Source organism: Rhododendron vialii, chromosome 3a (assembly GCF_030253575.1).
Source record: "Rhododendron vialii isolate Sample 1 chromosome 3a, ASM3025357v1".
NCBI classification, from domain to species: Eukaryota; Viridiplantae; Streptophyta; class Magnoliopsida; order Ericales; family Ericaceae; genus Rhododendron; species Rhododendron vialii.
In genome coordinates, this window is record NC_080559.1 from 10,787,951 (window position 1) to 10,800,413 (window position 12,463).

Genomic DNA, 12,463 nt, shown 5'->3' on the forward strand with positions numbered 1-12,463 from the left:
ACAAAAGGAAAAGAAGAAAAAATGTGCCCGTAAATAGGCAAGTCACGGATGGCTAGACGTTCACATGACAGCTCCAGGTCATAGAAATCCAGGCGGATGACGGTAATGGTGCATAAAGGCCAGTTCTTTTCTTTGGCATTCCGATTGGTGGCGGTGTAGATACCTTGGGAGAGGTGTGGATCTCTCGGTTGAGTTCATGCACGAGAGTTCTTTGACTTAAAGTCACGATGGGCACTCGGTTGAGGGGTGCATTTTGTGTTGCCGCCTTGGGAGGAGATGAGGTGAAATTAATTCTATGCTTCTGAAGTCATGTTCTAGCGGCCTTATCTATTGCACATTAGTGTGAGATTCATACACTTTAGGACTGATTTTTCGGAGTGTTGATGTTAGAAGTGTCCTGGAGCATTGGTCCAAGACCATGGAATAATTTTTCGGAGGGGAGAGTTTTATTTTTCTCAGCATTGGTAAGAAACTTTTATTGATGAAAATAAGAATAACAGTGCATCAAAGAGGACAATTATTATTCCACAGAGGATTCAATAATTAATAAGGAGGTTTAGCTTTCCAAGTATGAATACCACAACCTCGTAAACCTGAAGTTTTCAAAGTATATTCAACTACATTCGCCGATTTACGAATGAAAAGGAAATCATAAATCCTAACCGATCAACTCTGCAGCGAATATCGTTGATGACAATTTCCACTTTTGTAGGGTGAGACCACACACTCATGGGAGGTCAATCCAACCGATTTGATTGAACCACCATTGCCTCTGCCTTGCTTCATCAAACGACCATCACTACCACCTTAATCGTAACCTGAAACAGATTGAACCACCACCACCCCCACTTGCTTCATCAAAATTCAAACGACAATCACTACTTGCTTAATCATAACGTCAAACGACATCTCAATGATAAACGAGAAGCCAAGCGAAACAGAAAAAAAAAAAAAAAAAAAAACCACAGAGAAACTATCAGATTTGAGATCGAGAGAGAAACACCCCTACGGGAAAAGAGGGATTATTGAAAACGAAAAAAATCATCATCTGGGAGGAAGGAAAACACCCACTACGGGTAAAGCCCTCACCTCCCACCGCTGCATTAGGGTGATGGAAACTCTAGGGGAAGGGAGGGGAAGACGAGAGAAGGGGGGGTTAGGATTTTTTTTTGAAAGAGAGTATTTTGCTAACCAACAAAATTGAGGGGAGGGTTCACAACCCCAAACGAAGAGGTGCATTTAACTCCAAGCTCTGCATCAGAGATTCTATGAGGCCAGGATTTAAAACCGCCAGGTGCCGCAACCGGAGCATTAGCCAATTAATTACTAGTAATCACCATGTTTTTCCATACGTTTGACTGGGGTTCGAAGTTGAAACTTCAGTTATTACAATTGACGATGCTGACTTTCGTCAAGTAAAAAAGAAACCAAAGTGTTTCCTTTCATATCTCATTTGCAAACAAAAAAAAAAGGGTAACTGCTCGATGATGGCTCCATCCGATGGCATTGTGGTAATTTCGGGATGACCAATGCCATACACATCCTAATAAAGAAATGTATATCGTTATATGCATATCTTTTTACTTTTACTTTGTCTCGATTTTACTTGGGTCTCATTAGTGATTGATAAGATTGGTCATCCAATGTCTAGTCGAGGTGCACATAAGCTGACTATTATTTTGTACAAATGTAACATTGTGCATGATTGTGGGAATTTGTACAAGATTTGTTTTCCAAGATTATCTTTAGTTGTGTAGAATGGGCATATCATGTGGAGCAATTGCTTTTGCCATTGTGCTCAGCATAATGGGAATCCCTTCATCCTTTTCTAGCTCTCCAAAACGAGGCAGGATCTTTTGTGATGAAAATTTATGTGCTTCTGTGTCGGGAGATTTTTCGGCCGTTGAATTTAGAACAAATAAAAAAAATCACACAATCATACAGCCGGAAAACCCATCAACACTGGCACAGAAATTTTCGGGACAGAGGCGATCGGACCCCTCTAAAACTAACTACAAACTCGCGCGTGTCACAAATTCAAAAAGCACTTTTCAGTTCCAATCCTAACTACAAAAGATGACATAAGACATCCGTTACGGGGTACCAAACATGGTAAGCTCTAACCCTATAACATAGAGAATGGGATCCTATCCGGTTCTCAGTTATGACAAAATCTGGATCGTCCATTGCTGTCTGTTGCCGCAATTAATGGTTTAGAATTTGCTTTGATACTTTTACCTGTTAGAGACTCAGTAAATCCAAACCATTGATTATACGATGTATGCTCCAGATCTCAACTATTCCGTCCGGTCTCCGGTCTGAAACTTGGACTGGAGATAATCTGTACCCATAAGAGAAGCACTTTATTTGAGCCTAAATTTGGGAAGCACTTTATTTTTTGAGCCTAAAAACAACAACTGATTCAAAAAAGCACAACAACAATAACGGCACATAGCCTTTCTGGGGTGCTAAACATGCCTCCTCCCCCGGAAATGGGCTGCTTTTTAACTGAACCAATCCTCATGACTATCCAGGCCTGCCTCATGATCTGGGGCAGAACAGTACAAATTCATTGGGAAGTGAGAATTCTTGGACCTTCCTTAAATTCTCCCACCTGCCCCCTTTCCACAATCCATTTACTCCCTCCCTCAACCCTATAATAACCCTTTGGCTCTCTCTCTGTCTCTTATCTGAGGTTTTTAATCACTGTTAGAACAAAGGCCAAAAAACCCAACAACAATGGGGTTTCTCCTGAGTATCTATGTTGGTGTTGTAGCTATTATGGTGGCCTCGGTGGCTCGAGGGGACCCTCTGGTTCCAATGCTGTGTGTGTTCGGGGACTCGGTGGTGGATGTGGGCAACAACAACCACCTCAACACTTTGATCAAATCAAACTTCCCTCCTTACGGCAGGGACTTTGTCACCCACACGCCCACTGGGAGGTTCTGCAATGGAAAGCTTGCCACTGACTTCACTGGTATGTACATATGCATGCACATGTGTTATTTTTGTGTATGGAGAAGTAGTTCTCCAAATTAATAGACTAGTCTTCTCTCTCTCTCTCTCTCTCTCTCTCTCTCTCTCTCTCTCTCTCATGTGGGTATGTTGTTTTTTTTGATGTGATTTGTGCAGCTGAATACCTTGGGTTTGATTCGTACCCTCCAGCTTACCTTAGCCAGGATGCCAGAGGGAAGAACCTATTAATTGGTGCTAACTTTGCCTCGGCTGGTTCTGGTTTTTATGACAGGACAGCACAGTTCTATGTAAATAATCTCTCTCTCTCTCTCTCTCTCTCTCTCTCTCTCTCTCTCTCTCTCTCTCTCTCTCTCTCAAGTTTATGTGGGTATCCCCAAATGTTTACGTTCAAATGCGTTCTTAGTTGCATGATCATCCAATATGAAAAACATTATGGGTTAGGATTGGATTCCTTGTCCCCAGTTTTCCCAGTTCTGATGTCTCCATTTACTGATTGTCCTTCGATTATTTCTCAAGGTTCATGTGTTTTGAGCACTGGCTGCAGTAGTACCAAACCATTACAATATGCCTATTTGATTGGGTCGTTGAAAAGCTGGGAGTCTGTGAATTTGGACTAACGTTTTAAATATCGGCACGGAATTCCGATTTGTATCGGTTTTGCACCTTCCGATACCGTCAAACCCCAATACACTGGTGAGATCGAAAATCGCATGCATATGGACCAGTTTTTGTAACATATCTCGCTGTTTTCGATTCACAGACCGGTTCACGGCACTCGGCATTCGACCGTTACGACTGATTTAGACACTTCAATTTTTTTTTTTGGTCAAAACCAATTTTTAAAAACTTCATGATGGCTTTCCCACTGCGTATCATTCGATACTCTCAATATTGCTCGCGTTACTTGTCCCGTTACTGTTATTTAAAACCTTGAATTGGACGCCATTGGCAATAGACTAAGTTCCGATTGGGACTCTCAATCGGATAAGTTTGCCCCCGGGCCCTTGTTGATTTTTCAGTGACAAGATTAATCGAAATGTGCATAAGTTAGCACAAACACCATGTTATAATAAAGTACCCTCTATGTAAGATTTTATTGAAAGTGTGAGTGGTGGTGTTTGGAATTTGTAGAGAGCAATTTCACTGACCCAGCAGCTAGCATACTACAAGGAGTACCAAGACAAAGTGGTGAGCATGGTGGGAAAAGCCTCAGCAAACACCATGTTCTCAGGTGGCATCCACCTCTTGAGTGCAGGAAGCAGTGATTTCATTCAGAACTACTACATCAACCCCATGCTCCAGAGAACCTACACTCCTGATCAGTTCTCTGATATCCTCATCAGATCCTTTTCTGCTTTTGTCCAGGTTATATAACTTTCTTCTCTCTTTTTTCCTTTTTTTTTTGGTAACCGAGGTATTCGGACCAGCTTACGCGCATCTTGACTAAATCGTCAGGGGAGACTAGCATATCAACCCACCGCTATGGCCTCCCACTTAAATCATGGTTTGCTTCCGGGGGGAATCGAATCCTGCCATGTTGCAGGCGCAGGTTCGTCCTTCCCACTGGGGCAACCCATAGGTGGGTAAAGAATTTTTCCGCTTGTACACTGATATTGCACAGACACATTTGAATCATGGTTTGCTGTACTTGTATCTTTACTGTTTTGTTTTTTTGGTACTTGATACTTCTGTTCGTGTTTAGAAAACAGGAAAACATGAACAAAAACTCTAACAGGAAAAAAAAAAAAAATTATGTAACAGAAAAGGGAACTTTCATTTTAAGCATAAAAGAGCAAAACATGAATTCGATACAATAGGAAAAGAAATGCATGAGAGGGTTTCAGAGAGAGTATATGAGTTCTCACAATGCTGTCACGGACAAAATCTCAACCTGCCGATTTCTGTTCAATCTTGAAGAACCCTTCCACACAAATACACGACTGTAATGCCCATCAACTAACGAGGTTAGTGTCGCGTAAGACAACAGAATCAAGTGATACCCAAGTATGATAATTTGTAATAGTACTTTTATTTAGGGGCATGAAAATTGTTCTTCGGACTCGTTGAGCCCGGGCTACGACTATTGAGATCTTGTCTAGCCCAAAACCACAGTGAGCATCTCTCTGAAACCAAGATCACCTTTTCGACAGAATTTGTATGGAGTGGGAGTAAGAAGGATTGGGGTGACAACACTACCACCAACTGGATGTTTGCCAGCAGCCATCACACTGTTTGGGGGAGGAAGTAACCAATGTATTGGGAGGCTGAATCAAGATGCTGTTGCCTTCAACAACAAACTAAGCACCACAGCCCAGTATTTGAAGAGCAACTTTCCTGGTCTCAAAGTTGTGGTCTTTGATATCTACCAACCTCTCCTGGACTTAATCACAAAGCCCAGTGATCAAGGTATTATGACCCTATACACATGCATATACAGCCATGCATACTTATATGCGTCTCTCTCTCTCTCTCTCTCCTGATTCGATTTTTTCGACAATGGTATGATCTAGGGTTCTTTGAGTCAAGGAAGGCATGCTGTGGTACGGGTACGATCGAAACATCCATGCTTTGCAATGCCAGGTCCGTTGGAACATGCTCAAATGCAACACAGTATGTGTTCTGGGATGGATTCCATCCCTCTGAAGCAGCGAACAAAGTCATAGCACAAGCTCTCCTTCAACAGGGATTCGACCTTATCTCTTGAATACTACATCAGCAGACCTCATTTCCAAAATTAGTTGCAAGAGTCTTCTAGGTTCTACTTCTTTCATCTATCTATACAGTAGTATTACAGTGTCTATGAAAATTGTGAGGGTGAGGTTTTGGTGGCTTTAGCTTCTTTGGGACTTTGGTTCTCATGGATGTTATGTTTGTAAAACTCAGGTATGAAGAGTAGAGGGTAGTTGGTTGATGTTGATGCTCCTATTAATAAGAGAACATATAGCAAAATAATATAAGATTATATGGCTGCACACCATGACCAGTGATTGGGGAATAGTTATTAGGTACTCTTGGAGAACCAGAACCATGTGACATCGCTTACGTGACACTCTAGGTCAACGAATAATCACCACACGCATTATGTGGGCCACCTCTAATCTCTCAACAACCCAACAAAAGGGTATAGTAACTATAGTTGATGCTCCATCCGTAAAATTTGTTGTCGTGTGATATATTAAAAGTACCACTTAAAAAATATACCGTCTCCTATCTCCTCACTTTGCCTGCACTGGCAGCCGGTGATAATACACACACACACTCACTCTCTCTCTCTCTCTCTCTCTCTCTCTCTCTCTCATTGCTAGAGGGTTTCCAACAGTTGCGATCATGCAAGCAAATGTGGTCAGTTAGCAATACATCAACACTTGCACTAGGTAGGAAGTTATGGGTTTAGTTTGCTAGCTGATTTAATTGCTGTGCAAAAAACCACCCCTTAACTCTAGCACTAGAATGACCGAAACAGAAAGTCTATGCACACAACTTTAGAACACAATTTTAGACACAACTGTGTCTGAAACCGTTCAATGCATGTGGATCCTTGTGCATCGTACAATCCTAGACACAATTATGTTCGGAGTCGTGTTTTAAAGTTTTGTGCTTAGCATTACTCAGACAGAAATGGGTTGTGGACCCTCTAATGGACAGAATCTAAGCCCATAAATGCAAGCCAGGCGTACAATAAATGGAACTAAAAAGAAACATGCCTCTATATCCAACAAACATTGCCATGAATCTAAACAGGTACTCCGTACATAAAATCCGACAGCTAATACATAGACAAAAGTCCAAGATAATAACGACACAAACAAATGCAACACATTAGGCAAATTGTCAATTTGTAATTGAGTTTACACAGAACAAAGGTGAGATAAAAGAAAGGTGCCCTCTTACAATTCGAGGGTAGACCATATACAAAAACAAGAGTATAAATGTGAGTATATTGACATACTCATACACTTCTCAAAATGCACGGGGTCATCCAGTCAAAGAAGTCTTGGCTGCGAGATGGGTGAGAGCACGCCTGTGGTAAGTGGTACGAAGCTTCTTGTATTTTTGCAAGAAAACTCCTACTTCAATCTCCCCATCTAGAAGCTGCCTGTGCAAGGCCTCAGATTCCTCCTCCGTTGTGTTCATTGCCTCTGAAAGCACCAAACACGTCTTTTAGATTACCCACACAACCAAAATTTCTCAACCGTCTCTCAATGACGAGTGTACATCCATTGAATAAAATGGTACAGATTTCACCAATGGGTGTCTAGGAAGGATAAAATGGGTACAGAACTAAACCTCAGGCATTAAATGGACAGGGTCGTTCTCAGACCAGAACTCGGGTAAATTGGGTACATATTTGACTTTTGTCAATACATGCACAAAATAGCTGTTCTCAAACTTGAACCCACAACCTAGAGGTTAGCAGGCTGAGTTTCTGAACAGTGAACCAAGTGGTGACCTGAAAAGTCTCCAAATAATAGTTACCGGAATTTTACCTTGAAGCCTACGGACAAGGGATGCCGGGGAGTAGAATTTAAGGATCTCTTCTTTTTGCCTCTCAAGCTCGTGTAGCTTTTCTTGAGCAGCAGCCAATTCAGTTGTCCTAATAATTCTGCACTGCAGAATAAAAAACAGAGGATGATAAATATTTACAATCAGTGTTCCGATGTTCATGTCAAGAGTAAAAAACTAACAAAGCTAGATAAGTTCACCTGATTCCGCAGTTCCATTATGCGTGGTTCTTTCTCCAAATTTTCCCCTACATAAAGAGATTATTCAGTATATCTCCTAATATGGTCCAACATCGTATTAGATATAACTCTTTATGTCTCTATGTGCATCTGTATGTTTGCCAGAGAAATAAGGTAACTAGGAGAATAGTAGGACTCACTCGCAAGCTGCAATGTTTCCTTCCGAAGTTCGTCTCTCAGCTGATTTTTGTGACAAGAAAAATATGAAGGTGAGACTAATAGGAGATAAGAGCGGGTGAACAAATAAGATGACAACTAAACTTGCACACAAATTCCAAAGCAAATACGAATTCGGAAAAATAGCAGAGTGAACTAGAGCCAGCATTTTGTTCTTGCTGCTGAAAAAAAACAAGCAAGGTGCAAGACATCGTAGAAGTATAAAAACCAAACTCAACTTACATTGTTTTGAATTTTAACCTGGTCAACTGAAAGAAAGAACTGGTGGTACGCATCTTTGTCTGACAAAAGCTTCCGCAACTCATCAATGCTTAATCAATGAAACAAGAAAGGAAGGAAATCGTCAGACACCACAAAAACAAAAGCAACAAGTCCAAGACCTTGTTGCCATTCTTATACCCCACAGCACAGCCTATTGGGAACCTCTCCCCCAAAAAAAAAATTTTAATAAATAAAGAAAGAAAGAGAAATGAAGAAAGGGGGTAGCTTGGGACATGAGAGGGAAAGGAACTATGCCACGTCTATTTTAGTTCTTACCAGGGTTTTAAAAAACAGTCGTTGCATAACGTAACGGCTGTTATGTAATGTAACGGTTTTTCAAAGGTTCGATACTGTTACAGGTGAAAATAACGGCGTTACGAAAATTCACGTGCGTATTGGCCGTTACGACCATTACGTATTGCGTAACAGCCATTACACCCTGTTTCGCGACCGTTACACCTGCAGAACACTGAGAACAACTTTTCTTCTATTTTGTTGGTTCGTTTCTCATACCTCCATGTGATCCTACAATGTATTCTTTGTAACTTTGTGAGATTCTTCTGCCCACACAAAGCAGTATTTTGAGAACCAATTTCTCATTATTTCAAACTGGGTCAGAGAGAATGAGAGGAAAAAAAAAAAAACCCTTCAATTTTGTTCTTAAATTGCAACATTTGATAAAATCTTACTTAAAACTACTTCGAAAAGTCAAAAGATTATTCAAATATTCAATGTAGTCATAAATAAGGTTAGGGCATGTGTATCAATGATTTTTTCAACATTTGCTAGTGCTTGGAAAAAATTCACGAGTGCGGTGTCCTATTCCCGTTACACATTGACCGATACTTCCAATACCCGTTACTCGCGACCGCAACCGTTACACCAACTCCAACGGATACCACGGTTAAAACCATGGTGCTTACCAATGTACGAAAATATATCTACCTATTTGTATGTCCTAAGAGCATCCACAATGGACTAATCAAAACTGGATAATTAAAAGTTTTCACATCACCTTTTGATTATCTATTTAAGGGTTGCTAAAGTTAACAATGTAGATATCCACATTGACATAATCAACATTGAATAATCAAAACTTGCCACATCACCTTTTCAACCTATAAAAAATTGTCACCATATAAAAAAAAAAATTTTAAATAGTTTTCAAACTAATAAAAACAAGTTATTAGAAATAGGAAATAATTTTTTGAAAACTTTTATTTTGAAAAAACACTTTTCCGAAAAAGTTTAAAAAAAAACAGATTTTGAAAAAAAGACTTTTTTTTAAATAACAGTTTTTGAAAAAAAAAAAGTTCTAAAAAAAAGTTTTTTAACTGTTTTTGCAGGAAAAAAAAAAAAAAAACTTCTTTCAAAAATGTTTTTCTTAGAAACATTGTTGAGAGAGAAAGACAGAGAAGGTTTTGGTTATTGGCAAAAGGTTGCTAGTTTTGATTATCCAAGGGCCAAAATTTGATGAGTTGCTAAGAGGTTGTTAAATTTGGTTATGCCACTGTGAGCACTTTTTTGAGGGAACATTGCTAACTTTAACAACCTTATGGTTTTGCTTATTCCACTGTGGATGCTCTAAGAATGACAATTCACTACTCAATCTTGATCATTTCTATTACTCCCAATAAATACAACATACGTATCCCACTGGCATGCTAATCTAATGCTCACTTCCCTAAAAACTGGAGTACCTGAACAACCATCACGCGCTTACAACAATCACGTGTCTATCATTAATGTCATAAGCATGCCATATTCTCACATACAGGGGAACTTTGAAAGGAGTCCAAAGTCCGAACTATAGATAAGTGTTCTGTCCAATAATGTCTCCGACATTTTCCTTTCTAAAGATGAGAATAGCACAATCATTTAATGTTATCATCAGGGGACCTATGCAAATTCAATCTAAATAAAACAAAATTCAAAGACACGCCAGACAATTTTTGAAATTTCAGTGTTTAACTGTTAAGCACGCCATTTCTTTGCCAGAGTGTGTATCACCCAAAAGTCATGGCATAAACCGTCCAGAACAAGATGAACTAGAATCCACAAATATCCTAAGCTACATGATGTTCATTTTCCAGCAACCCGAACTAAATAAAATTGCATGCATCAAGTCATGGTCGAAGACAAGGATCAAAAAAACGAAGTCATGGTCCGAGATTGTCCTCAATGGAACTTTTCTTCCTGGTGGAAGGATAACAAAGGACATGTTTTTTTTTTTTCATTGGGCATCATGTATTTAGCATGCATGGCATCCAGCTTCAACATGTCCACGGCATGGTCCTCCAAAAAATCATTTACAACTCTAACTAGCACGTCTAGAAAAGATGATACGTTAGAATCTTGCCAACCACTGGAAAGGGGAAAAAAGTTAGAGGTAACGAATCGGGACATAAAACCATCAATTTTGTGAGTTCTCTCCCTGGAAACACCAGATAACAATAGGCAACAAATCATGAACGAATAACACTAACACTAAGCAATGTTATTATTTTTTAGTATGGTTCTAAACATGAGCCTTACCTCTTATCCTTCAACAGAACAATAATGCCAGCAGCCTCTGCAGGCGAAACATGAGATGGTGACTGGGGCCTATCTGCAGGCCTCTGCAGACTGAAGCTACTAGAAGAGGTGCTACTAGGTGTAGCAGGGCGGGAAGATGTTGGAGAGCTAATTACAGATGGGGGATACCATGAATTTGTAGGAATCCCCTGTGAATGTGGCTGAGCTTCCTGCTCTTGAGAACCCCTATTAATATAGATACAGTTAACCGTAAATCATACTATGTTTATAACAGCAAATCAAAACTGAATTACTGATTAGTCTGCTTGCAATTCATAGATGAAGTGCAAACAAGAAGAATCGATAGAAAACCAAGATTATGCTTAAGAACTTCAACTGTTATCACGTGTAAAACTTGTACAACTACCAAAAGTAGAATGCAAATTGCTCCAATCCAAAGCAACAGAAGGCAGTATATGAAAGTGCATAGAGAGGCCAACAATCTACAGAAATTCAAAAGCTGATACAACCCAAATTTCATCTAGGAAAAATAATGAAGCATGTATAGATTGACTCTAGCAAAAGCTAAAACCTGAAACACTGATCTTAAAAGAAGGAAAAAAAAAAAATCACCATGTATTTATCCAACTGTGGCCATATCCATTTGGGCCATTCTCTATCGGCATTTATCCAACTCAATGTTCTAAAAAGTGCTACAGCCTAGTCAGGTGGAAGAGGGGCGCCAACTAGTTGGCTGCCTAGCAACTAGGAGGACTAGGCTTTGCCTAATCTAGGTGTTGGACCACCGCCTAGCGCCTAGGCGGCCAACTTTTAGAACACCGATCCAACTCCATTCTCACGCAACAACCAGAGCACAAAAGTTCCCACCCAACCCAAACAAAGACACGATCGCACACAAAATGCCCGAATTACAACGCTTATCAGCAGCTAAACCAAACCTATCTCACTACAAAAAAAAAAAACCCTAAATGGAAGTACATATGAAATTCGAGAACATCATGAGCAGAGTTTCAATACATACATAAAAGTAAACCCCTCTTTTTTTAGGTTTCTCAATGGTCGAATTCAACTCTACGTCTAACATACGAAGGAAAACCCTAACACAGGCGAGGTTCGCAACCAATTAAAAGGAAAAATTACCAGAACAATTTGGACATGACGTCTATAGTTGATTACATTACCGTAAAACGTCTATTTAGGTTTCTGAATGGTCGAATTCAACTAAACGAATAGGATTGGATCCAATTAAAAGTAGCAAGACTTACCAGAACGACTTGAACATGACGTCGATAGTTAATTGATTCAACCGATTTGGAAAAAATCAGGAAGTAATCAGAGATCAAAACCAAGAACATGGAACGCGCTCTCTCTCTCTCTCTCTCTCTCTCTCTCTCTAGAATATATAATTTGGTCGGTCTGCAAAAATGCTACTTGCACTATTGGACTTGTGCGTAATTCTGAACGTCTAGATGTATTTGGACGGTCTAGATTTTAAAAAAACTCTTCAAAAGAAAAGCCTCACTTTTATGGGAAAGAGTTTGAATGAATCCTGACCATTTATTGAGATAATGGACAGCTAAAGATTGGTTATGTACTGTGTTTTACACGACCTTAGTGTGTACAGCACTTTTGGTCTGTCTGTGCCCCAAGGAAAACAACGAGCCTGTTGCAGTAAATTGATGGAAAATTTTCAAAGAACCAGTACAGCAAATTTGTGCATAGATTTTTATATGGGGTCCATTATGGCTCATATACAAGTGATCCGAGCTGTT

General features: G+C 39.8%; 2 protein-coding genes across 2 annotated transcripts; one reads left to right on the top strand and one right to left on the bottom strand.

The window, feature by feature from the left end:
* The first annotated feature begins 2,551 nt into the window (after nt 1-2,551).
* Nucleotides 2,552-5,945, top strand: LOC131318431 (GDSL esterase/lipase At5g03810-like). The gene is made up of 5 exons (XM_058348169.1): nt 2,552-2,977; nt 3,133-3,263; nt 4,108-4,341; nt 5,127-5,382; nt 5,487-5,945. Exons 1-5 carry the CDS (start codon nt 2,740-2,742, stop codon nt 5,678-5,680), a joined length of 1,053 nt encoding a protein of 350 aa, XP_058204152.1. The 5' UTR covers nt 2,552-2,739; the 3' UTR covers nt 5,681-5,945.
* Nucleotides 5,946-6,704: 759 nt separating this feature from the next.
* Nucleotides 6,705-12,134, bottom strand: LOC131318432 (vacuolar protein-sorting-associated protein 37 homolog 1-like). The gene is made up of 7 exons (XM_058348170.1): nt 11,957-12,134; nt 10,692-10,916; nt 8,118-8,205; nt 7,859-7,898; nt 7,680-7,726; nt 7,464-7,584; nt 6,705-7,115 (listed from the first exon to the last, which is right to left on the bottom strand). The coding sequence occupies exons 1-7, from the start codon at nt 11,971-11,973 to the stop codon at nt 6,952-6,954; spliced, it is 702 nt and encodes a 233-aa protein (XP_058204153.1). The 5' UTR covers nt 11,974-12,134; the 3' UTR covers nt 6,705-6,951.
* Between the last annotated feature and the right edge of the window lie 329 nt (nt 12,135-12,463).

Coding starts and splice junctions, on each gene's coding strand:
- LOC131318431 (XM_058348169.1), top strand. CDS start 2,740: ATGGGGTTTCTCCTGAGTATCTATGTTGGTGTTGTAGCTATTATGGTG. Junction 3,264..4,107: donor ACAGGACAGCACAGTTCTAT/GTAAATAATCTC, acceptor TGGAATTTGTAG/AGAGCAATTTCACTGACCCA. Junction 4,342..5,126: donor CCTTTTCTGCTTTTGTCCAG/GTTATATAACTT, acceptor CCTTTTCGACAG/AATTTGTATGGAGTGGGAGT.
- LOC131318432 (XM_058348170.1), bottom strand. Junction 7,727..7,858: donor GGAAACATTGCAGCTTGCGA/GTGAGTCCTACT, acceptor CTCTTTATGTAG/GGGAAAATTTGGAGAAAGAA. Junction 7,585..7,679: donor TAATGGAACTGCGGAATCAG/GTGAACTTATCT, acceptor TTTATTCTGCAG/TGCAGAATTATTAGGACAAC.